Source organism: Balaenoptera borealis (assembly GCF_965194805.1).
Source record: "Balaenoptera borealis genome assembly, chromosome: 13".
Lineage (NCBI taxonomy): Eukaryota > Metazoa > Chordata > Mammalia > Artiodactyla > Balaenopteridae > Balaenoptera > Balaenoptera borealis.
The window spans coordinates 40,755,341-40,781,891 of NC_138870.1; the positions used below are offsets into that span (position 1 = coordinate 40,755,341).

General features: G+C 36.2%; 2 protein-coding genes and 1 long non-coding RNA gene across 8 annotated transcripts in view; 2 read left to right on the top strand and 1 right to left on the bottom strand.

Moving 5' to 3' along the window:
• PFKM (phosphofructokinase, muscle) overlaps positions 1 to 26,551 on the top strand; it is a 188,727-nt gene that overhangs the window by 119,285 nt on the left and 42,891 nt on the right. The gene's annotated exons all lie outside the window — the stretch shown is intronic.
• The window catches only part of SENP1 (SUMO specific peptidase 1), a 65,953-nt gene that overhangs the window by 29,854 nt on the left and 9,548 nt on the right, over positions 1 to 26,551 (bottom strand). For 3 of the 6 annotated variants that reach the window (XM_082350632.1, XM_082350634.1, XM_082350636.1), the window contains exons 2-10: positions 23,260 to 23,307; positions 21,217 to 21,347; positions 20,092 to 20,173; positions 19,186 to 19,227; positions 14,804 to 14,963; positions 10,890 to 11,061; positions 3,631 to 3,734; positions 3,256 to 3,548; positions 1,666 to 1,714 (exon numbers count right to left, since the gene is read on the bottom strand). In XM_082350632.1, the coding sequence (XP_082206758.1) occupies positions 1,666 to 1,714; positions 3,256 to 3,548; positions 3,631 to 3,734; positions 10,890 to 11,061; positions 14,804 to 14,963; positions 19,186 to 19,227; positions 20,092 to 20,173; positions 21,217 to 21,347; positions 23,260 to 23,307 (1,081 nt within the window). The remainder of the gene's footprint in view (positions 1 to 1,665; positions 1,715 to 3,255; positions 3,549 to 3,630; positions 3,735 to 10,889; positions 11,062 to 14,803; positions 14,964 to 19,185; positions 19,228 to 20,091; positions 20,174 to 21,216; positions 21,348 to 23,259; positions 23,308 to 26,551) is intronic. The other 3 variants (XM_082350633.1, XM_082350637.1, XM_082350635.1) reach the window with 3 other exon arrangements.
• The window catches only part of LOC309609347, a 165,311-nt gene that overhangs the window by 18,166 nt on the left and 120,594 nt on the right, over positions 1 to 26,551 (top strand). The gene's annotated exons all lie outside the window — the stretch shown is intronic.

Sequence of the window (26,551 nt, forward strand, 5' to 3'; positions counted from 1 at the left end):
TTGCTGGAACTTAACCGAGCGGGAATGCTGGGAGATTAAGAATAAAGAGCCAATCAATCAACCAAGCCTTGGGAGAGCAGGCTCCAACTTTGACAAACAGCATCATCCAATAAGCCTTACCCAAGACTACTTCTTGTCCATCTCACTCTTCAGTCGTCACTAGGAGAAATTCTCCATAAAGGAAAGGCAGACTCAGTAAAGAACTGAAGAACTGAGAGCACCCATTACATGAAATCAAATTTTTCCCAAGAAAGAACACCTATTTTTGCACATACATGTAAAGCACTTTTATAAGTGTTTTATCTGTAAGTTAATCTTCACAACAATTCAATAGTAAGGTATTAATACTCGCATTTTATTGATAAGGAAACTGAGGTTTAGAAGAGTAACTTGTCCAAAGTTACATGAAGCCTGGAAAAGGCAAGATCAGAACCCAGGTCTAACTCAAAAAAAAAAAAAAAAAAAAAAAAGTATAAAGAATAAAGCATCTAAACTATAAAGTCTCCTTGAGAAACTATAACTGGAGAATTTTTTAAAATATCTAAAGTTTAGAACATACAAGGGAGCTGCAAAGACACAGAGGAACTGAGATGAGAAAGAACATTTTATTATTCCTAATCTTCTCAATGGAAAACTGATACCATTATTATTCTAGCAATTGAATTGCTAAGGCCAGATATGGCAAAGACACAGCAATCTGAGTAGCAACTTATTGGATTACAGAGGAAGAAGTACTTGGTACCTCTCAGAGGGGTCAAGTTTCCTATAGAAGATCACACGTGAATTGAGACTTAGAAGATAAGAAAAAGACTACTGCCCGATAGACAAGTGGAGGGGCGAGAAGGAGAGCATGCCAGGCAGAAGGCACACAATGTGAAGGTAAGAAAATGCCTATCATCTTATAAGTCAGCATAGAATAAACACACGAAAGAATCCAGTATTTACACATGGTTCCTTCTCTCACCTCCACTGTGTCTCTCCTCAAATGTCACCTAATCAGAAACTTGCCATGACTATCCTAGATAAATAGCACCCCCAAACCCCAGTCCATATACTACCCTGCTTTATTTTTCTTTGCAGCACTTATCACCAACAGGCATGTGTTTATTTGCTTATTTGTTCTCTATCTGTCCCCCATCCCTCCCCTTACACCCCTTACAATTAGAATGTAGACTCCTTGAGAGCAGGAACTTCATTTTGTTCACTGCTGTTATCTCCAATGTCTATACTAGTACCTGGCACCCAAGAGACTATCAATAAATACTTGTTAAAGGAAAGAACGCATGATAGGAAGCAAGACTTGTGGAGGAAGGGTGTTGTATACCATACTAGGAGTTTGGGCTTGATTCTATGTCTGATAAGCCACCCTTGAGGGAGTTTAATGAATGATTAGATAAGCATTTTAGGAAGATCACTCTGCAGAATGGAAGATGGACTAAAGAACAAGGCAAAGAATGGATTAGAAAACATGGTGGAAAATGGAATGAAGAACAAAATGGAGGCTGGAGGAAAAGAGATTAATCAGGAAGTTACTGAAATAATTCAAACAACATATAAGAGAGGTCTGAGTTGAGGCCATTTTATATTACCTAGATCTTAGTGAAGAAACGGTGATTAAATAGAGGGAGAACAATATGTTAAAAATGTCCTTTAACCAAAGTTTACCTGGGAGTTGGAGTCTGGGAATCTTTCACTTTGAGTAAAATCACAGAGTCTAAACAATAAAACACAAGAGCATATCATTATTAACAAAATTCCACATGGTTGTACCTTCTAGATGTCTGTAGTTTAAGTTCCCATATTTTGTTATATTCTATTTCCATAAACATAACACAGCATAAGGATAAAGGTAAATTGGAAGAGAAAGAGAGGCAGATCCATTTTCACTGAGCCATAAATAGGGCTTAGTGAAGAGCCTGCCTCACAAATAAAGCAATCACTCTAAAAGAAAGTATATACGCCCTTCAGCATCTCCTCCTGGGCTGAGCTTGCTCCCTGTGCTTCTTCTTTCTATTCCTGGGAAACAAGAATGTGCCAAGATTTCTCAAAAGTCTTTAGTTCATGAGCTACCACAAGACTGAATAAGGTGAAAGAGGGAAGGGGAAGGAGGAAGGGAAGAGAGGGGAGGGGACAAGAAGAGGAGGGAAGGCAGAAAGAAAGAGAGCAACAGCTATGTGAGAAGTAGCAGACTCTAAAGAGTGTAAATTCTATCATTCTAGCATTTATTTTCTATTGATAGAGGAAGAAATCATGTCCTTCTAAAGCACTATGATTAGAATCTCATTTAGAATATTTAATAAATGGTACCAGGAAAGTAATTAAACAGTTCAGTGTAGTATATTTGTTCCAGTTTAGCTGTATCTAAGCATCTGCCATACAATGCATGCTTCTGAAATTAACAGCTTTTAATAATAGTTCTCAGTAAATCACCTGACAAAATTTAAGTTTTCATGAATATGTGTAGCTATATAATGATGTCACCAATAATTTTAATCCCCAAGTGAGAATTTTAAGAAAGTGAGGAATAGATTAAAAAAAAAACTAAATAACCTGAAGAAGGAGGGGAGAGCCTTAGAGACTGATCTAGCAAAAGATCCCTAATGTCTAACCACTTAACATAAAACTTGTTTTAAGTTACATGCCTAAATACATACCATAAATACACACATAACACACACTTAAAGAAGGGGAAAACTAAGCAAACAAAAAAAAACTACCAGAGCAAACCTTTTAATTAACTGGAATGCTAAGAGACTGAATATTTTGGTTAGCTGAAAGTTAGGTAGAAAACTTTGTTTCCCAAACTTGCCGATGACCATTCCAAAATGCATAAACCTACTATACAGGTTTTATAAGTAGTACTTGTTTAAGAACTTCTACTTCAGTTCTTAATTGATGTTCCAAAACTTCTAGAACTTCAGAGTACTTAATTTTCATTGTAAAGTACTAGAAACAGAGACAGTACTGAAGTAATTGGGCTTAATATATTCTGACACAAGACTGCTCAGGAAGTTAATCTTTTAAATAAAATATTATAGGAAATCATTTGCATCTCCATGTAAGAAAAAAGTAAGCTACTTATTATATGCTTCATTTACTCGTGGCACAGCTAACTGAATTAAATGTATTTAAGGTATCTTGTATCTTATATCTTAATTAAGTTACATGTGTATTACTACCTTGCCTATAATTCACATGGATCCAATAAACTGTTAATTGGCTATTAGGGTTCAAAATACAGTTATACAACACCACTTTTACCTTCAGATTGTGTATTTGAAGCTGGTAAGTTATCTGGCTGATGTGAAAGAGAGTGGTGATGTTGGGGTTGATGGAGAGGATCAGAATCTTTGGATCCAAATGCAACAACATCTGGGGTATAAGATGATATGGAAAACACATTGTGGGACAATTGTTCCTGGGCAGTTAAAATGCTGGCCGATCCAGATGATGAAGTATCAGAGCCAATGATCTGGGTTGCACAAGAGTTTCCATTTTTAAACAGTGAGTCTTTCAAAGTATTCTTACTGGAACTAAGACATCGAGACCTAGCAAGAGAAGAATACAACTTCAATATCAAATAACAAAATGTCGAATTAAATTCATTTGAACAATGTTTCCGTGACTCACAAGTGTAAAGGAAAGTGTGTGGTAGGTTTGGCTACAGAAAACTGTTTCCCTGTGACCATCTGTAGCAGCTGTCTGTAAATCTCTCGTTCTTCCTCTTGAACTGTCTATAAAAGAAAAAAAAATCTTAAATACATCCAATGAGGCAAATGTTTCTCAAAGTAGTATCTAGACTCCCAGAAGCTCTGTCAAAGCTCTGGCAGCGTCCTCACGATAATTAAGAATTATGGTTCATTAATAATATTCTAGAAAATTATAAAGTATACATAAGAGGAGTTGAGTGAAGCAAATACCAGACAGTATATTTTGGAAAATTATGGGGCATATACGTAAATAACAGCATAGAGAAACTATGGGATATGAAAGCAGAAGGCCACTTTTGTGTCACTTATAGAGTGCCAGAAATAAAACATTTGAGGACCTCTAAATAGGACTCCAACATATCCCTTGACTCCTAATACCTGTTAGAAAAACCACAAGGAAGTAACCAGAACAGTGAAATGGGATATCTTGCTAAAGTTTCCTATTCTATCCAATTTTTAAGAGTGTAAGTATTTTCCAGAGATGGTTTTCATTATTTACTTTTTTTTCCCCCTCAAGTCCCAATACTGAATTTAGGGAAAAGCACATACTATACATCTACAACATAATTCACTTATTGACTTAAACACCTACTATGCTCCAGTCACTAAGATACCGCACTGAATAAAAGGAAGTCCATGCCCTTGTGAAGCTTACATTACAGTTGAAAGACTGACAAACTAGTCAAGTAGTATGAAGAAAATTAAAGATAAGAGAATAGAAAGTGATGGAGGAGGAACAGCAAGAACAGGTAAGACATTTCTAAAAAGGTGATATTTCAATAGAAACCTAAATCAAAGGAAGAAATCAGTCACAGAAATTTATAAACAGTATTCCAGGTAGAGTCAGAGCAAATGCAAAGGCCCTGAGACAGAAATATGCTTGATGTGTTCAAGGAATAGTAAGGTCAGTGTGAATCAGAAGAATAATAAGAAATGAGGTCACTTAGCAGAGAACCAGATTACATAAGGACTTGTAACTATAATCATGGTAAAGTATCTACACTGCACAGATCCCCTGAAGCAATGGGCTGCATTCATTAAATAACATGCCCCAGTATTTTCAAAATCTTATATAGAGTTTAATACAAGCACCAATCTTCACAAAATAATTTTAATACTTTGTGCCAATGCTAGCAACATCCTACACTGTGACATTTCAATATGCACATAAGCATTTCATTCAGTTTCAAATGTTTGTTAAAAGCACAGTGAAGGGACTTCCCTGGTGGCGCAATGGTTAAGAATCTTCCTGCCAATGCTGGGGACACGGGTTCGAGCCCTGGTCCGGGAAGACCCCACATGCCGCAGAGCAACTAAGCCCGTGCGCCACAACTACTGAGCCTGTGCTCTAGAGCTCACGAGCCACAACTACTGAGCCCACGTGCCGCAACTACTGAAGCCCGCGTGCCTAGAGCCCATGCTCCGCAACAAGAGAAGCCACCGCAGTGAGAAGCCTGCGCACTACAACGAAGAGTAGCCCCCGCTCGCCGCAACTAGAGAAAGCCCATGCACAGCAACGAAGACCCAACACAGCCAAAAATAAATAAATTAATTAATTAATTAATTTTAAAAAGCACAATAAATAAAGCAATTATCTATGCAAAGGTAAAGAGACACTAAATTTTTTCTTCTTGAATCTTTTTTTGTACATAGTAAATTTCAATTACATTGTCAGTATAATGTTACTGATCTAACAAGATACACCTTGTACTGTGCTGCATGACAATTCCTTATGAGAAAGAGCTATCCTCAAATCTGAATAGTTGAGTGATCAGAAAAGGTAGAACTAGTTGAGCATTTGGTGGCAAAATAGACCCAAGAGAAAAAACAAATTTGCAATGTTCTATATGAAGAAAATAAACACCATTATTTTATCCCTTAGACATTAATATTATATTCAAGATGATGGTGGTCTTCTTTTTTAGTGTTTGTGAAGAGACTGTCTACAGTATTAAAAACCATAATTAAAATAAATGCCTCTTTATTAAAACATAAATTGGCTACTATGAAAATTCTTCAAGTAGATAATATGAAGAATGAAGCATCATTACAGATTATTAGATTGTAAGAGACATCTTTGCCAACCAACTCCACTGTGATCTATATACAGGAAAGCTGTGTTATCTGGCACTTTAATGACTGGAATTTTGAATACCCCTCAATGTACATCTTGACTCCACCTTCCCACTACACCAAGTAACCTAATCCACAATACTATGGGGTTAACAGTATGTTGTTTTCAGGGGTGGTAAAATGGAAGGAGGGAAGGGAAACCGTAAGCGGAATACCACACCTGAGTCGTGGATATTAACTCAATCATTTTAGTTCATTTTCACTGTCCCAACAAACTACATCTTAAAAAGCTCTGACTGTATTATCATAACACAGGGAGGAAAGTAAAGCAGATAAACTGGTGTAGGAGGTTACTCTGCATACCAAGGGAAAATAAAGAAATATGCCCATTACTTAAAGACCTCCAGAGAACACCAAGAATTATGAGAACACCAATTTATTTGTGGTACCCTAAACACTTCAACCAAAAGGGGAAACATGAGGTGGGGGGAAGAATAAATCAGGAGCTTGGGATTAACATACATATACTACTATATACAAGATAGACAACCAACAAGGACCTACTCTATAGCACAGGGAAATCTACTGAATATTCTGTGATAACCTATATGAGAAAAGAATCTGAAAAAGAATAAATATATGTATATGTATAACTGAATCACTTTGCTGTAAACCTGAAACTAACACAACATTGTAAATCAACTATAATCCAATAAAATTTTTTTAAAAGAGACTTAAACCATAAAAAGTTAGAAACATTTCCCTCCTTCCTGATACCTCATAGCGAAATGTTTTCTTGAAATAAATTTTTATACTTAGGACTTCCCTGGTGGCACAGTGGTTAAGAATCCGTCTGCCAATGCAGGGGACACGGGTTTGATCTCTGGTCCGGGAAGATCCCACATGCCGCGGAGCAACTAAGCCCACATGTTGCAACTACTGAGCCCGCGGCTGCAACTACTGAAGCCCGTGTGCCTACAGCCCGTGCTCCGCAACAAGAGAAGCCACCCCAATGAGAAGCCCACACACTGCAACGAAGAGTAGCTCGCGTGCAGCAACAAAGACCCAACGCAGCCAAAAAAAAAAAAAAAATTTTTTTTATACTTATAAATAAAACATGAATAAACTAAGGAGCCATTAAGCAACTCAGCTAATGCAAATTACAAGAAATCTAGATTAACTGAACGCAAAGAGTTGATTTTTAAAAATAATTTAACACACACAAAAGTCCCCCACAAATCTTTTTCCCCAATAAATATATCTTCAAAGAAAAGCTTCTGTCTGAGCCTGAACAACCTCACAGTCATTAGACAACATAAAATGAACAGAAATAAATCCATATTCCAAATAATTATCTGAACTCCTTCAAATCCCATACTTTCAGTTTAAACTGATTTATGGTTTAAAAAAGAAATTACAGAAAAAAGGTTAAGAAGTTTTCACTGTTCTACATGTTTATTTGGAAGTTACAAGAATTTATGCTTTTTTTAATGAGGCAAGGCACTTTTCTTTTTGGGGCTTCATTAAACAATAAAACACTGGGTATATTACATTTTATTTAGAACCATTTCGGACAAAGAAAGAATAGTCTAAGCAACTCTCAGAAGAACACGTAACATTTGGCTTTACCAAAAGCAAATGCAAGATGCAAGGAGGTAAGTCACTTGAGACTTCAAACATAATCCTTTTTTGGAGCATCTGGTACTATAAAGTAAAAAAAAAAATTCTTTCTATGTATATTACTTATTAAACTATTTTCTATTGAGAAAGCAAATTAGGAAATTGAGAGGAAAGGAAGCTATAATTGGATAAAATGTTAAAGGAAGTTGGCTAACGTTATGTTTCAAAACCTAATAGAGGACCAAAGAAAGTTTAATAAGTATAAGGACAATTAGTAAAGTATGTTTTTTTTAAAAGAAAAAGAATAAAACCATCAGTGACATCTATAAGGCAGTCTAACATCTTAAAATGCTGCTCAATATGTAGCAGAGAAGCATGTCTGGAAGCAACATATAATTGAAAAGAAACTACTTGTGTTTTTACTATTTAACATTTCTATTGTCCCTAATATTTTTTTCTTTCCTAAACAGAAACTCTCATCCTCTGTAACAGTGCTAAGAGAACCTTCTGTGATAATAGAAATGATCTCTATCCTGTCCAATATGGTAGCCACTAGCCATATATGGCTAATGAGTACTTGAAATGTGGCTAGCGTGACTGAGAAACTACACTTTTATTTAATTTGAATTAACTTAAATAGTGCACGTGGCTGGTGGTAACCCTACTGCAGTGGTCCCCAACCTTTTTGGCAACAGGGACCGGTTTCATGGAAGACAATTTTTCCATGGAACGGGGGGAGGGGGAGATGGTTTCGGGATGATTCAAGTGCATTACATTTATTGTGCACTTTATTTCTATTATTATTACACTGCAATATATAATGAAATAATTATACAAGTCACCATAATACAGAATCAGTGGGAGCCCTGAGCTTGTTTTCACTTGCCATTCACTGATAGGGTTTTGTGAGTCTGCAAGCAATTGATTTATTACTGTCTCTGTGCAGTCAGACCTCTCTGCTAATGAGAATCTGTATTTGCAGCCACTCCCCAGCGCTAGCATCACCGCCTCAGCTCCACCTCAGATCATCAGGCATTAGATTCTCATAAGGAGCAAGCAACCTAGATCCCTCACATGCGCAGTTCACGGTAGGGTTCGAGCTCCTATGAGAATCTAATGTCGCCGCTGATCTGACAGGAGGCGGAGCTCAGGCGGTAATGTGAGCGATGCGGAGAGGCTGTAAATACAGATGAAGCTTCACTTGCCGGCCACTCACCTCCTGCTGTGCAGCCCAGTTCCTAACAGGCCAGGGACCGATACCGGTCTGTGGCCGGGGTGTTGGGGACCCCTGCCCTATTGGATAGTATCGTTCTTTAATGTTGCCCTTGAATCAGCCATCAGCCAAGTGGTGGTACAGCCACCACCTGCATATTTCCAAATTCTTCTTCCTCACGTATTATCTTCAAACCCGTTGTAAGACTCAACAGCACAGTGGTGACATGTTAATTCCGCAGATAGCTTCATATTCCTGAAGGTGTTAGACAACTCCAGCAGCAAGATTCATACACAATTCTCCTTCTTTAACATAAGCAACAGATGTCTCTTGGAGATCCCAATATTTCCATGGAAAATAACTTTTCCTCCAGCTTATAAGCTCCCATCAATAATTTTAGTCCAGGGGGGAAAAGTAACATTTTAATCTGGATTATCTGTAATATCCAAGACTAAATATCTAAATAATCTGTTGAGAGTTTCATTTAATAAAGTTTGGTCCAATATTTCGTCTTGTTCATATAATATGGGTTACTCCATATTTCTACACTACAGGTGACTTGCTTTTCACAGCAGATTATAGACCTAAAAACAACTGAGACAAAATTCTCTGCATCTCTTGTTCCATAGGACAGGTTCAATCCTTGGCATCTTTTTGACACTGCAGAAGGAAAGAGAAACCAGCTTCATGTCCTCCCTTGACCCAGCCTGCGGCCTGGAAGGTGGATTGGAAGGATGAAAGTATTGGGTCAGCCCAAGTCTTCGGGCTGGAAGTGGAGGTGAAAGGAGGAGGGGCTGAGTGGTCCCAAGGACTGGTTGGCTAGTGGGTGAATGGGGGGCTTACAATGAGCACATTCTAAAGGGCACTGGTGATGCCAGCAGCAGCCACACGGGGCAGGGAAGGGTTCGCGAGGCCTGTACCGGCTGCCATGTGTTACCGTCTCGGTCCCCACAAGTCTCTCGGTATCCTGCTGGCTGCCTACACTCTAGCACAAGCACAACCCCCACAGCTCCAGTAACTAAAAAAGAATTATTTATGTATGTAATAACTGATACGCAGATCGTACTAAATTCAATGTTACAAAAGGCACAGTGAAAAATAAATCACCCTTTCATTAACTGTTGCTCGGCTCTTATTACCAAATGCAACTGGTGCCAGTTTCTTGTCTATCCTTCCCCCTGATAATTATGATTTACTAGCTCTGTCATCCTCTGCTTGAATATTTTAGATTCAATACAAATTTAAAACCAAAAAATATACAGCATTTTGAACTATGTAACAAATAATCAAGTTTTGCCACCTAAGAGATCTTCACCACCAAATTACACAATTATTTAGCACATAATGCTATATTCTTGACTCCACGGTCTGTGAGCGCCAATGGACAGGAACCACAGAACCATGCTGTATAAAAGAAAGCATACCGTCTAGACTCCTGTAGAAGAACTGGGCTGCAGGCTGGCCATTTATTAGTTGTGTGACCTCTGATCTTTACTTTCCAACTTTGTAAAATGTGGTTATTACCTCATCTCTACCTATTTCACAAGGTTATAAGAATTCAAAACAATAATACATGTGGAAAGCACACTGGAAACTCTAATGCTATATAAGTATGAGGTCATTATTATTCATATGTATCTCCACAGCAACCAGTCCAAAGCTGACTAGATGCACAATAAATATTTAATTGAACAGGTGTAAGCACATCTCCTTATTGTATAAATTATGTTATATATAAGGAACTGATTTTTTCCTAAGTTTACTGAATGAATATAACATAGTGTCAACACAACATCTTTCTTGTGGAGAAAGTTTATGATCTCAAAGATCTTACTCATAATGAAAGGATGTAAATTATTTAGCTGGCTTCTTGACTTTTCTTTTATATTGAGGAAAAATTATCCTAGTAAGAAGGGCAGGTATGAAATCCAGCAAGGTTAACAGCTTTGCCACATGAAACTAGAGTTTTAATAAGGGTCCAAAAGAGAACAGAGATAGTTTGATGTACGAAAGCCACTCAGACAATACTGAAGATTAAGTGTGCTGTCCAACAGGAATAGAAGATGCTAAGAAAAATACTGAAGTCGTGCTAAAATATCTCCTTACTTTCTTTAGAAGAGATGCTGGCACTCAAGAAGAGTCATTAAGAAAGAAAAAAAAAACATAGAAAGGATTAATGGAATGGTTAATAAACATCTAAGTCAGAGGGAACAAATGGCTGAATGTAGGGAGAGTCTTAACTTTTAGCAGCTTTTGTTGCAGGTTTTCCTTACCTCTTCTGCTGTACTAATGTGTCGCCTCTGAGTTTTCTTGGGGCTCAAAAGATTTCGACGACATGAACCACTCCAAGATGGACTTGGAACAGGCTTAATAGGAAAAGATTTTTCATATGCAGACACATGACAGTGATGGTTTGACTTTCCTGTAAAAGTGTTTGATAATCCACTAAAAAAAAAAAAAAAAGTTTGTAAGAAAAGACAAGAACAGTAAGTAAGAAAATCTAACCAGGTGATTATTTTCACTTTTAAGAAATAACAAAAACAAAAAATGCAGACTGACAGATGTACCCTGTAAGGGAAATACACAAGAAATGATACATGAGTTGCTGCATTAGGTTCTGCCACTTAGGAGGTCTTAAAGTGCCAAACTATGTAATTATCAAACACCTAAAATTGTATTTCTTAGCTTCGCCATCTATAAGTTCCTTTGGTCAGGAACCATAGACCTGTGTGGTATGACAGAAAGCCTATCAGATTAGAGTTCTTCAGAAAACCTGGGTTCTAGGTATGCACCTGGGTTCTAGGTGTGCTAATATGCACATTCTATTTACTCCCTGCAGTCCCCTTTCCCAGCCTTTTGGAGGGAATTATTTTAATATTAAATATGCAAAGATGGATAAAGCTGAAGCTTCTCAACTGTTTTTCAATTGAATTTAAGTTTCCTAAAAGACCAACAGAGGGCTCCCATCCTCCATTAAAAAAAACTAGGCTTTTTATGAGGTTGCATCACTGTGACTGCTCCTTCTGCCCTATCTACCTCTTTTGAAGGAGAATCTTGCTTTGTTTCTTTATACCATATGTGCCTCAAATAATGGGAAAAATTGGCAAGAAAAATATTTTTGTGGACTCAAAATCCAGTTTTATCTCTAAGGTTAGGTTAATAATTTAAAGTTTTTTTCTATGTGCTCTTTTTCAAATATCATTGCCCAGCACAGGTACTTGTGCTCAATATAATTAATTTTCTTTCTTTCTGCTGAGGATGAAGAGTAAAGTACATAGCTGACTAAGCTGAATTTATTGAAATGAACTCTTTAAATCAGTACATGTGGTCTGATCCAAATGAAATCAGACTAGGTCTAAAGAAAATTAAAAAGTACATATACTCCCTCTGACTCTTCAAACTCTAATGTTTCCTACGTGTGTTAGAGTGGGGAAAGGAGCAAGAACTTGGAATTTCAGAAACACGGTTCTTTTCTTAGGATGGGTAGATGTGGCTAGGAAAAAATGGCAAGGGCAATATAACTTGCTTGATAAAGATATAATGAATTCCCCACAATGTCTTTTGCATTTATTTTTCCTGGAGTGTGTGTGCGTGTTTAATGCAAAAGATTCTTCTTCCTAAAGAAACGGTATGAGGGCACTTGCGATGCCGGAAAGCAAGGGTGCTACCAACAACTAACGAGGTTGAGTCAGACACAGACATAAGCCTGAAGGAACTTCCACTAGCCAAAGTTGTGAGAGTGTAAGCATTAAAAGAATAACGATTGTAGTAGTGGATTAAAACACACTGAATCCATGACACTGAAAAAAGAACAGAAAAATTCATTTGAACCACATGAAGTGGCGATTAAAAAAAAAAAACTTACTTTGAAAATTGGTAATGAAAAAGAAAGATCTAATCACATACCCTGCCTTCCCAGTAGGAAAACTATTTCAGGGTAACCAAACAGCCCTAATGAGGAAAAAAGCTCTCCCTTATAGCAGAGTGCCAATTAATTAGTGTAAAAGAAATGATAAAATTAGAAAAATACTATTTCATTAACTACTAAAATTATTATCAGGTCAAAGGAGGTCAAAAGGTACAAACTTCCAGTGATAAAACAAGTCATGGGGATGTAATGTAGAGCATGGTGACTATAGTTAATAATACCATATTTCATATTTGAAAGTTACTGAGAAAGTAGATCTTAAAAGTTCTCATAACAAGAAAAAAAAATTTTGTAACCATGTATGGTGATGGATGTTAACTAAACTTATCGTGGTGATCAATATACAAATATTGCATCATTATGCTGCACACCCGAAACTAATATAATGTTATATGTCAATTATACCTCAATTAAAAAATTACTATCAGCTAAGGATTATCAGTTGATATTAACAACTCCTAGGCTGATTTGAAACTGGTCGTTCATAAAATGCCAAAGTAACATCATTTAGATTACATTCTAGTCACAAGGGGGAAGAAAACCTAACTGTACAATTAAGGACTAGAGCGCTATCACTCTAAATCTAGAGGTCAATCCAGCATCACTAATGATAGGACTGTAAGTTTTCTAATATGATGTAACACAGCATCGGCTTTTATTAAGGTCAAAAATCTAGTTTATAAAATATACAGAGGATAGAGGACAAAATAATGATACTACGGGAAAGCAACCTGTCAAATCCAAAAGGTGGAACATTATGCAGAAAAAAGTCATGTCATAAAAAAAGGGGGTGCTGTTCAGGCTTGTAAGAGACTTAAGGGTGATAAATACCAGATGCAATTTTAAACTGCATACTGCTTTGGACAAACTAGCTGTAAAGGATACTTTTGGGTCAACTAGGAAAACTTAAATATAACTTATTCAGTGTATAAGATAAAATTTACTGAATGAAAAAGAGAAGATGATTGAAAAAGATTACAAAAGAGTATGCACAATATGAACTCATTTTTGGAAAAAAATGTGTGTAAACAGAAAAATATCTGGAAGGACATGTACTAAGACATTACAAAGGTGACCTCTGACTGGTGGGAATATGATGTTTTTATCGTTTATTTGTGCTTATCTGTATTTTCCGATTTTGTACAAAGCATGCGCACTGTTTCTGTAATAACATTATTTAAAAAAATAACAGCATGGCATTATTGAGGAAAAAAAGCAACTTGCCAAATGATGCAAACAGAATATCTTTAATGAAGATAACATATTATACATTTCATAGTATTACACAGCATATATATCATTCTATATCTAAGCAAGAGAAAGTGAAAGAGAAACAAGCATAGGAAAAGATTTGGAAGGAAACGCATGAAGGGGAAGGGAGTAAGATTGTGAGTAGTGGTCAAGGGATCTTTGGCTTTATTGGCAATGTTTTAACTTTTACAACGTGACTGTGTTAATGAATTCTTATGTAATTTTTAAAAATATTAAGAAGTGGGGAAGACAATCCCTGGGAGTACTCACACATGTTTCCAGAGTCCATGTGCTGATAATCATAAAATAAAATAAAAACCATCTTGTTGGTTTCAATCAGCACCAGAAAGCTTAGCTTTGACTAAGCAGGAAACTGAATGATCCCACATGCCTAAAATCCACCACCAGAGTAATATTTAAGAAGTCATAAATACCATATTAAAAAAGAAATATTTACTAATATAATAAAGTACTTGAGGGAAAAGTTTCTAAGCCAAACTTCATCTGCCTTTAATAATCAGAAGTTTGGTGAGGGAATGAGCAGGGCTTATAAGTTAGACTAAATATGATCAAGTTCTTTCTGAGTTTAATTTTACACTATAGGTAGTTGACTAAGGTGTAAGGTTGTTCTGGTTTAAGTCAGGTCTCTGCTCACATGAGAGCCTACAAAATGCGCTGGTTTCTTTGCTACTGAAGTTGCAGAAATTGATCAATTTTCACTTTAAGGTTCAAAATAGCCATATTGATCCTGAAGGGTCCCAATACACTCATATCCACCAAGATTTCCCTCAAAACTCTCTCTCTCTAATGATAAGATTTGGCTGTCACCAAAATCCAGCACCAGATAAATTAAAAGTTGAAAGTTCAAAATGAATTCGTCCGTATCTCTATGGTTTAAAGTTCAAAAGTGGTGTTACTTTTTAAAAATGCCAATGTAACAACTATCTTATAGCCATTTTCCCTTATATTGCAGGAAGAGCTTGTGAACTGAGCAGCCAGAATACTTACCTTGAGGTCTTTCGGGTTTCGAGGTAAAGACTTCGGCTGTTTCTTGATTTTTGTAAAGTTGAACCTGATGCTGGAGTGGAATTTCTCCACTGGCCATTTGCACTCTGGCCAAAGGTTCTTAGGTCTCCTGAGCCAAGAAAACTGTCTGAGGAAGGGTTGTCTAGAAGAATAAAAGTTTGAATAAATTAAACAAATACCTATACTGGTTCTCCATATGACTGCAACCATGTCCAACATTGTATTCCAAAGTAATGTGGCATATCACCATGTCTCTAATGGAAGAAAGATCCCGGTCTCAACTGCCAGTAAAGTCTGCAATAAGGGAACTTCTACAAACTATAATTGATTCAGCCATACTAACCTGAAAATTGATGAAGGAGCTGAATCCTGCCACAGCCATGTGCCTTATCTGCATCAATGTGACTCCGTGGTGTCCACCAAAAGTCAACATTTTACCCCAACTATATCTTGCAAGCACTCCCAGGCCTGGGCCTGAAAGAAGGTAGGCCAGACCAGTAAGAAAGCAGGTGGAGGGCCAAGGAGAATTGTAATTCAAATGAACAACAGTTATTGCTTAATAAGCAGCTGGTGTCACTTTCTTGTTTTAATTACCATGTTCACGACTCAGGGGCTCTGTCTAAGAGCAGAGGTAACCTAATTGCTGCTTATTCTGGCCGGCTTATGGCAGGAATGACCCGTCATTATGCATTTGGTTCTGGTATGACAATCTTCAGTCACTTAATGTTATAATCATCAGACATATCAATACTCGGATGCTTGCTATTGCAATCAGACTAAGCGAGGATTAATTATTATTTGAATTTTCTGACTTGTGGCTTACAAACTGGGGTGATAAAAATCTTTCAAAGTTTCAGCTAGGAGTAGAATAATTTTTATAGCCTCCTCTCTCCATCAGCAGGATGGGACAATTTAAAACAACACCTTCAAAATAACTTCAGATGTTAGGCTATGTAACTGAGGAGCACCAGTAGAAAGACAAAAATGTAACTCTCTACTCCCTGAATTTTGTCTAATGCCAACATCACTTTGAGGATCCTCTTTCAAAGCATATTACTATGGAACTCTGCACAATATTATGTATTTATGGTATTTAAACTACTTAACGTAGCTTTTGATACTCTATCCAAAAAGTCTGGCAGCTGACAAAAGTATCAGTTTTGTATTGTATTGGAATTTTTTTTTTTAAGCTGATCAGGATTATCAGAATTTAGGCTAAATAAGATGGAAAAAAAGCAGCAGTCAGGGGTGGTATTAGTACCAGTTGATGCACCAGTGGATGACCTAATTAATAATTAAATTTACTTTTAAAATGAATTACAACCTTTTCCCTTTATAATCAACAACTATGCTTGACATCTATTGCTATTACTGTAAAAATAAGAGACATGAGGCTAATGAAAATGAGTTTCATTAAAGGACCAGAAAATCATTATCTTTAAGCAAAGTAATAACAGTAAAAATCTTCGTCTCTCATACTTTGTTGTTGTTAAAATTTGATTTGGGAATGATCTAACTAGAGATGTCTACTTGAGGAATAAGTCTACCAAAAAGTGCAAATTTGAGACCAAGGATAAACCAGAGTAGCCTCCTCAATGGCATCTGACAGAGGTTTTGGCTTTAAAATTCAAGGGAAAAGCACAGGATCAGGCAATCTGTTTCGCCAGAATAAGGTGGTTCCATCCCCACTCAATGAAATCACTGAATAGTGCTCTACTGCTGACGGGATCAAGCAAAGCTAGAAAGGGACCAACAGGAGGCTGCACACATTCTTTTTTAGTTGACAGTTTAACCCAGTATTCTGTCATCATTAAGAAGTCAGATTGCAAATGTCACAAATAAGATTACTTATGTGTACACACACACACACATAGAACTATAGGGAAATACACCAAAATTTTAACTTTGGGTGTGTTCCAATGACAGAATGATGGGGATTTTTCTACTTTTCTCTACAAATTTTCTACAAGGACAGGCAGTAATTTTATGGACATAATGAAATTTTATATTTAAAAAAAAGTGTGTCAGGCAATCACTTAGTATGAAAGTAACCATCAGTTGCTCCTGTTAACTTTCAGATTCATTTAGTTATTATGAATACAGGATGCTTTAATTCATCTTACCTACTAAATGCCTATTTGGCAACCTAATTTAACATATTTTCCAAAGATAAGACATTGACAATGATTCTAAGCAAGAGCAAAATCATTTCTTTTCATCTAAAGCTACTTTTCTTTAAGGTTTAAAATGTTTTAATTTTCTTTTCAATTGTGCTCTTAATAAAATCAAGAAGTCTTCAAGTCTGACCAGCACTAAGTTATTAAAGTGAAAATGTTGCATTTTCTCTGCTTTCTAAATTAAAAAAAAAATGTTTTTAACAGTCTATTCTTGGGATTAAGAAGCAAATATTTAAAAAGCTTGATACAGAGAGGCAGATCCAGTAAAGTGTAAATGGGAAGCTCCAGACTCTAGGCTCTGAAGTTTGAGTTTTTCCTGTGTTTGTTTTCATCTTAGTGGAGGACAGGATAGTAAGGTAGGAGAGGAGACAAAGACCAGTACAGTCAGAATGAGGAGACTAAGGCAGGTAAACTGGGGACCCACATCTAGCCCAATCAAGAGTTAAGTCTCAAGGTGACTGACCACAGAAATCAATGTGGAAATTATTGGCAAAGAACAGGAGATAACAGAGACAATATTCTGCAGGACTTGTAATGAACAAGAATGGGTGTGGCAAAGGAACAAAGTTAAAAAAGTACACAGTAAAAAGATTTGAATTAAAGTCTTTATTATAAGAAAAAAGTATACAGACCCTTGGCATTCACAGATTGAAAGTTCTGATAGTCAGTGAGCAACCTAAAAGGTCTGTGGCATGTCATAAGCTTGCTTGGTCAGGGGCTAGACTAAACTTGGCAGAGGCATAAATCTGAATCCTCTGCTTCAGGCTGTATTTTAGAGAATGAATCTAATACCTCAGCAACCCCATTTCAATATGGTTTTATTATTTGCTGTTGGTACTCTCTAGTCATCGTCCTGTATAAAGTAACTGTTATGATTTTTTTTCTTTTCCTAAAAAAAAGGCCTTCAAGTGAGAGATAAAAACTCTGGCATAAAATTTTGATATAGGGATCAAGTTGTGGTATGAGGACAAACATAGAAAAAATATAACCCTCAAGAAACATGTAACTGAGTAGAAAGCCAGCACTCTGGTTAAATACCACCAGTCAAGAATATAAGGACCTGAGATGATCTCAGAAATATGCTTTTTGAATATCAAGGGTCTACTGAAATTTAAAAGAAAAAAGCTAAAACAAATTATTTTAAGTCATGTTATTTATAATAGCTGAAAATGGAGAGGGTGAAGGGGACCTAAACCATAGAGAAAATGAAGGAAATGAAGACACAGGCCCATTATCCTAAATCACAGCCCCCTGGATCCAGTTGTGTTTCTACATTGAAAATTTTGGCGATTTTACAAAGATAACCTGGTATATACTATGTAGCACTTCTAAGTATAATCTGAAGCAGCACCCTGTTATCAAACATATTGATATATCTACAGTAAAATGTGTAAATATTCATATTTACAGAGATAAATAAAAGACAAAACATAAACAGTTAAATGTCAGTTCATGTAGCTTTTGCCAAGTAATGAATTGAGCTCAGGTCAGGTTTTGATGTCAAATAAATCATGAAAAAATTTTTTGGTTTTCAGAGCTTTTCGGATTTTGGAATTGCACGTAAAGGATTGTGAATGTGCATATAAATTCCACGGATTATGAGAAATCAACAGAAAAAGGTAAATAAGAAGAATAACAGGTAAGCAGATAGAAAATTAAAAAAATATATATTGGGCTAAAAAAAAAATTACGTTTCAAATCATACAATGTGTACATAGATATATACTCAGATAAAAAAACAGAAAAGACCACAGGGTTAAGTAAGAGTTGAGTTAGCCAGGAGATCTTGAGTATAATTTTCTATATATGATTGTTTACTATTAAGCAATTACTTTAAACAAAAACCAAAATTCTGTCCAAAGGTAAATCAGCATACAAAATTACAAGCAAACACAGCCTGAGTTCAAATGAAAATATTATCCACTCAACTGTCCTTCCCCTAGGATCAATACTAATAAGCTATCAAGCCATATTTCAGGCTCTCTGCTCATCAGAAAGGCCTTTTCAACAATAATGATGGCAGAGTTACTTTCTGAAAAAATTAACTGATTTTTCTATACAATTATGCACATACTATGTGGACACCATTTCCCACCCCAGAAGAGGAAATCCAGTGCCCAAGGTAAAGTACCACCCACCTAAATGATATTTAAATATAATATAAATCTAAAAGAGCATCATACTAACGTCTTTTTAGGGGAGGAGATCTCATCTTGCTGACAAAGAATCCTGAGGAAGCCAAATAACAACAATAATTATTATTTGCATTTCATATTTATTATCTCAACTTATCCTTATAAAAATCCCATTGAAACAGGTTCAATGGTATGGCTAATATCCCCATACTTGGGTCAGGTGAGGAGATTAAGGCATGAAGAGTGAAAAGACTTTGGAAGACCACTATAATCTTCCTGGGTCATACTGCCAGGAGACTAACCAATAAAAAACTCTTAAGTTTCCCCAAGACAGAGCCAGATCATTGGAAATCCAAACCTTAGAAAGGGGGCAGATGAAAAGTCAGGCAGGCCAGGGGCTAGGAATAGCCTAGAGAATGCTGACTTCTGTCATGGATCACAAGTTGAAAAGGCAAGCCCTTGAATATGCAAGCATGGCTGTGGCAGGTGCTAGACAGAAACATGTAGTTAACATTTCCTGCCCTAATGGAGGGACAAGCTTGGGTAGAAATAAATTTTCAGGGTTTATGATTTCAAGCAGAATACAAATAGGCTAGCTCTGTGCTTCAAATCAATACAAGTAACCTTTACATCACATACACATATCTAAAAAAACAAAAAACCAAAAAAACTAAAAGCCAAAAACAAAGCTGCATTGCTTTTAACAAGGGCATAATAGACAAGTAGGAGAATGGATTCTAAAAAAAAACTCTCCCTTTAAAAAATATTTGGTTGAGACTAGATCAGTGAAGTATTATAGCAACTATACACAGAGAGCTCATTAAAATGATGTTTTAGTGGAGAAAATACCATTTTGCTTTTGACAATGTTTTCACTTTTAGAGACAGTAAACACAAACAACTTGCTAGGAAGAAGTCTGAAAGGTAGAAATGCCTTGACTCCAAGTAATGTGTCATACCTGAATAATAATTTGGATAAGCTGCACTTCTTGTAGAACAAGTATAAGATCGGTCCAAATTTCCTTGCCTGGAAGGTAAAATCTAAACAAAACAAAAGTTTTTTCTTAAACCATATTTCTTACAATAAAACAAAAATTTACACTAGGAAAAATATATAATTAAACAAGATTATGACATATTTCAGAATGCAATATAATTAATTATAATTATATATATTATAAATAAAGCTACATACTAGTAAGAAAGGAAAACATGATGAAATGATTAAGGCTTCAAGGGGAAAAATGGGCAAAATATCTGTTATACAACTTAATTCAAAGAATGCTCATTAGAAGGTAATACGTATTTAATATATCCTGTTCTCAAAGCCAGCTGTATAACATATCAAAGCAGCTGACAAAATCAACCTGGTTTTGATTCTCTTGATAACTTTACAGGACAGTTCTTAATCAGGGGTGCTGCTGCACCCCAGTACAAATCTGGAAATGTGTAGATATATATTCAGTTATCAAAATGATTACTGGGGGCAGATGCTACAGGTATTTAGTGCCCACGGATGCTGAACATTCTGCACACAGCAAAGAACGGGCTCATCCTAATTAGTAATGGCTTCCTACTACTGAGGAAGACCGCTTTATTAACAGTCCTCAAACCTCGGAGATTTTTTAAACTGTAGATTCTGATTCAGTAGGTATGGGGTAAAGCCTGAGATTCTGCTTTTCTAATAAGGTCTCAGGTGATGCTGATGCTGCTGGTCCCTTGAGAAAGTAAGCTTTACAGAACAGAGAAATTTCAGAGCTACTGTATATTTTCATAGTTTCCCCCCATTTAATGCTCAGCAATTTTAAGACACCAGTTTAAAAGAAAGCTGATCTGTGTATTAGTAATTGTAATATTCAGAGGAATAATAAAGAGTTTCTAAAAGGTACCATTCTCCAAGAATTTATACATAGCCTGGCTCTTATTTAACTTTAACGTATCAAACGGAATTCCAAATACTAGCATTACTGATTGTAAAAAGTTTACATATATTCTTGTGCTTTTGAGTGTGGCATTTAAACTCTATCAGATGAAAACTTAAGCCAAAATAATTCATTAATTAAGGAAAGAAAATTATTACTAACCTGATGGTCAGAAAGTGAAAGCTGGTCCTCTGGAAAACCTGTTTGTGACAGGAGATGGGTTTTGAATATGGAGTTGTGGTTCACTAAAGTTACTTCTCCAGCATCCATCCTCATCCTATCAGCAGTATCATCTGGGGAAAGAGTCCGGATTAGTTCAAGTCACGTAATTCTTCAATACCTACTTTCCTATGAACCAATCTTTTCACCTAATAAAAATGATTTCCCCCAAACACCTCTACAGTCAAATAAAACCGCTCCTTCATAACTATTGGCAAGAAATCTCAAAATGTCACTGTCAAAAAAACAGGCCCACGTGCAGAAATTGGTTAATTTGGAATCGAGATCATCTACTAAATAGTTCAAAACTTGTACAAAAATAAAAAGAGCTTAATTCAAAGTTTTAAAAATAATGAAATTTTCCCAAAAGATTTTTTTATTTTAACTGTAGAAAAAAAAAAAAAAAACGGGAAAAAAATTTCACCATTCAAAGCAAATACTCTTAACCCTGGTTTATTTCCTCTGTTTCAACTCAACAAGGTGCTTTAAAATTTAATCCACTTGAAAATTTTTTCTGCAAAAAGCGTAATTTATCCATGTAGCTCTTAACAGATATCAGCTCAGTTACTGTATACTGTGGCAGAACCGTACTTTATTACCATTTTTGAGACCTTTGTTACCATAAAAGAGTTAGAACAGGAACAAGTGAGAGTAAGGGAACTCAGTGATTTATACTGCTATCAGCAATGAGAGAGAAGGGAAACAAATGACCAGGAGAAAGAAGGTAGACTAAACAAAAGGAAAAAACAGTAGAGAGAAGACTAATGTGGACTTAAAAGGAGCATATGGGATGTTATAAGATCTAACTGTATAGATTTTTCAAACTATTCCTAAATTGACTACTAGTCTTGACCTTATATTGTTCCCCGTTATAGACATAAAGTACTATGAATAGCAGAAAATGTTCCAATCACAATTAATTCTCAATGCCACTAGCTAAATGAAATTTAAATTTTACCTTAATCATATTATTTATCACATAGAGGGCAGTATAACAGTACTAAAGAACAAGGACCCTGGAACCAGTCCCTGAGTTTAAATCCTGGCTCTGCCAGTTATAGCTGTGTGATCCTAGGCAAGTTTCTTAACCTCTGTGTCTCAGTTTCCCTGTCAATAAAATGGAGATAATAATAGTACCTACTAGGTACTAAAGTAAGTCCCCTACATACAAACGAGTTCCGTTCCGAGGGCGCGTCCGTTAAGTCCAATTTGTTTGTAAGTCCAACAAAGTTAGCCTAGGTACCCAACTAACACAATTGGCTATATAGTACTGTACTATAATAGGTTTATAATACTTTTCACACAAATAATACATAAAAAACAAACACAAAAAATAAAGAAAACCTTTTTAATCTTACAGTACCTTGAAAAGTATAGTAGTACAGTGCAGTAAAACGGCTGGTGCTTCTTAGCAGTACCACCTACATTACTGCTGCTTTTACGCTTGCTTCCAGACATCCTGGGCTTGAAATAAAGACACTGTACTACTGTACTCTATACAGTACTGTACAGTAAAGTACACAAAAGCACAAGGACTTGTAGAGGATGCACGCACGTGACAATGTACGCCAGACACGTGAACTAACTTACGTGATTGGACACGCAAACGCATGTTTGCATCTTTGAAAAGGAAGTTCACAACTTGAAGGTTTGTATGTAGGGGACTTACTGTATTAGGTATCTTAAGTACTTAAAAAACAAAGCCTTGCACACAGAAATGCTTGCTACTGTGTATTTAGCTTTTTCAATACAATGAATGAGAAAATGCTTTAAAATGTTGCTATAAACAATATCCCAACCAAAAGAAAATTGTTTGGTATACTGTATTACATAATTAGGATGAGATCTCCTTTAAAATTATTATTAAGCACAAAGACACAAATACTGAAAATATTATTAAGCACAAAGATGCAAATATTCTTTCACTCCAGCTTATCTAATCAGCGTAACTAAAAGGATTGAACACTACTTCATAGTCAGTCTTACCCATGTCAGGTGCTTTCACATCACTGACTTCAGCAAAGATACAAAGTCCTATAAAAGAAGACAGAAAATATAAATGTTACATTCTGAAACATCTCTTTCATGTCATTACAGAACAGGAAGCCACTCAGAAGTGACACTTGTATTCTTAGTGGAGAAAAATATAACATGGTAAGGCAAGTTGATGGTAAGAGAATGGGAACTAAAACTAGCCTGAGGTAGTTCCAAACATTTTGGCAACCTGTGTAATACTAAACAGCAATTATGGACTACCCACAGAATCACAGAATAATACAGCACGAAGCAGGTTAGGAGAGCCAACCCTTTGCAGATTAATTTGCATATGATCATAAAGTTAGTGACTGCACTGAAATTACAACCTAAACATTCTTCCCAATCCATTACTCTTTCTATTACCTCATGCTAAACCATTTTATTTTATTTTATTTGGACCATTTTAAAAGTCTTTATTGAATTTGTTACAATATTGTTTCGGTTTTATGTTTTGGTTTTTTGGCCCCGAGGCACATGAGATCTTAGCTCCCTGACCAGGGTTCCCCCTGCATTGGAAGGCGAAGTCTTAACCACTGGACCACTAGGGAAGTCCCACTAAAAAATTTGTAAACAAGTGACAGATCTTGTGGTAGTCCTGTTAGGACTTCTCTTCCATACGTCTTACCAGCCAAACAAAAAGTTATCAAGGAACACTTCACAGTTGTACTAAGTACTTTTCCCCCCATCATTACTCAAACAGTTGCATACCAAAGCCCCTTTGCCTACATGAAATTATTTTTTTCCTCGATATATCTAATTTGCCCAGAAAAAGAAGTTAAAAGACTAACTGGTGGAACTAGGTTAGTAAATGTACCCTTGGACACAGGCTTCTTGGCAGATTTACAATAGGAGGAGACTAGAGATGGTACATAGATATAGTCATAATCTTATCACATATTTTTAAAAAGATTGAGCACTTCACCAAATACATAGCACTATCAGAGCTTCAATCTAAGGAAACTGAATGATGATAACAGGAATTCTTTATGGCCCCAATAACGAAGTGCACACATAAAGGAAGGCTGCTTGAGCTTTTCCTGGCATAGGTACAGACTAAGCAGAGTAATCATCTGATTACCTAGTCTTGCCAGGGAGGTTTCCCAAAGAATTTAAGCCCTAGATTTAGGCTTCAAATATATTTCCAAATGCTCAACTTACTAAAAGGTTTCTATCTGGTAATTCTACAGATTATTCTTTCCGCTTCTTTCTTTTTTAATAAAGCCAAATTCCCTGGGTCCCCCATTAAGGGAAAAAAAAAAATCCTATCAACCAATAAACTAGCAGTGGCTTTTTCACATTTCACTCTTTCAGGTCATCCCGTAACTGTCATCGCTAGTCTTTTTTTTTTTAACAAACCTACCCTTTTAATATTTATTTAAAGTTTCATAACACACCTGTTTGGCTTGGGTGGGGAGGGGTGAGGGGACATTTTTTTCAGGTTTAGTTTTAAAATATTTGCTCATTTTCTACTGTCCAATCATTTCAGCACTTCCAAAGGTTCCCTAGGACACTTTGCCTCTCTTCTCTCCCTGTCCCCCAGCCATCCCCAGCTCTGGGGGCCCATGGGCCAGGAGTCATCACTAGTCTTTTCTGTTGTGTTAAGAATGCCAATTTAAAAGCCTGGTGCCCATCAGAACAATCCCATGTTAACTTTCTTTGCATTGCTGAGATAGATGTGAAGAGGGAAGCAAGCAAATCAAAGAATGTTAGAGATTATGTCCAGAGAGGTTAAGTGACTTGCCTGAAATCTCAAAGATGGGGCAAAGGGAAGACAAAAATCCAGGCATCCTCACTTCCAAGCAAATGTTCTTTCAATAAACAACACAAAGTTTCACATCCTTTAGCATATCCTTATTCAAGGATTCATACACATTGGCAAGATAAAAGTAATCCCTAGCTAATTCTGGGGAATCCACACTTTTTTATAATTTTAAGAATTAAAGCCCCACATTTACATTTTAATACAAATACATCCAGCTTCTTCAGTGTGCTACTTCCTTTTTGTCACTTGGCAAATACAATGGGAGAAGGAATATTTTACCCCAAGATTCAACATGAAATGTTGGACCTGGAACCTCTGATACCACCAAATTCTTTCAAGCATAAGAATTTTTTCCCTCTACGAAGAGCATTCTAGTAACACATTTTCTACTTCACTTTGTTCATTTAATTTACTAAAAGAACATAAGTAGTTACAGGTATTCAGGTGAAGTCAGGTAAGTAGCTGAACACAAGATAATAGGAAATCTGAAAGAAAAAAAAAAAAGATGGCAAAGTCCTGGCAATAACAGAATGTAATGAGTATGGTAAAACATTTATAAGTTTACATACATGCAAAGAGCTGATTATAAAAGTGAATGTTTAGAGCTATGATGAAGTTTTTTGAAAGTATATATTGAGGAGAGGCATTGTACAATTAGCTTTATGCAGGACCAAGATGTAGTAAGAACAATTTATGATATGAGAAGGGCGTGGAAGTGATCATATGAATTATCCTACTACGAACTGTGGGAAATTATGTTTATGAGACAGTTTGTACTATATCACTATGTATTTTTTGGTTGTTTTTCATATTTTTACAAGGAATCTCTCCAATTAGACTCTAACACCTTAAACACCAAAGATTCACTTTCTTTCATACACAAACATTTACTGTGCACCAATAACATACAGGGGACTGGTGATACAAAGATGAATAAGAACTGGTCCCTGCTGCTGAGAATCTCACTGTCCACAGGAGGAAACCAGATTCATCAACAGATACTTACAGCCAGACAATAAAGCTGGTGCAATTGGTAGGAGGTGTAGGAGTCAGCTAAAGAAAAGGAAAGACTTCCAAAGCAGCAGTCAAGAGTTACATCACCTTAGCTTGAGGCAGAAGAACCTGTCTTTTAATCCATTTGCTCCCTCTAGATTTGTCATCAGATGGGTGATACGAAGACCACCTTTGCAGTTGGGATAATTAATTGGAATTAGGTAAGAGTGAATGAGGCTTCTCAAGATAAAAACAAATGAGGCTTCCAAAATGGGACTAGAGGGAAAAAAGGGAAACTCTAAATTGGAAGGTTAAGGGATCATGCTTTAAAGAGATGCTTAAGGTTTCACGGTAACTGTAAATTCAAATTCAGTGTAATCTATCTTTCAACACGAGTCCTTAACACAAATTATCTTTATAGAGAGTGAAGATTTAGGAGATGATGCGATCTACTCCATCCAAAAACATCCAATTGGAAGAGGGACC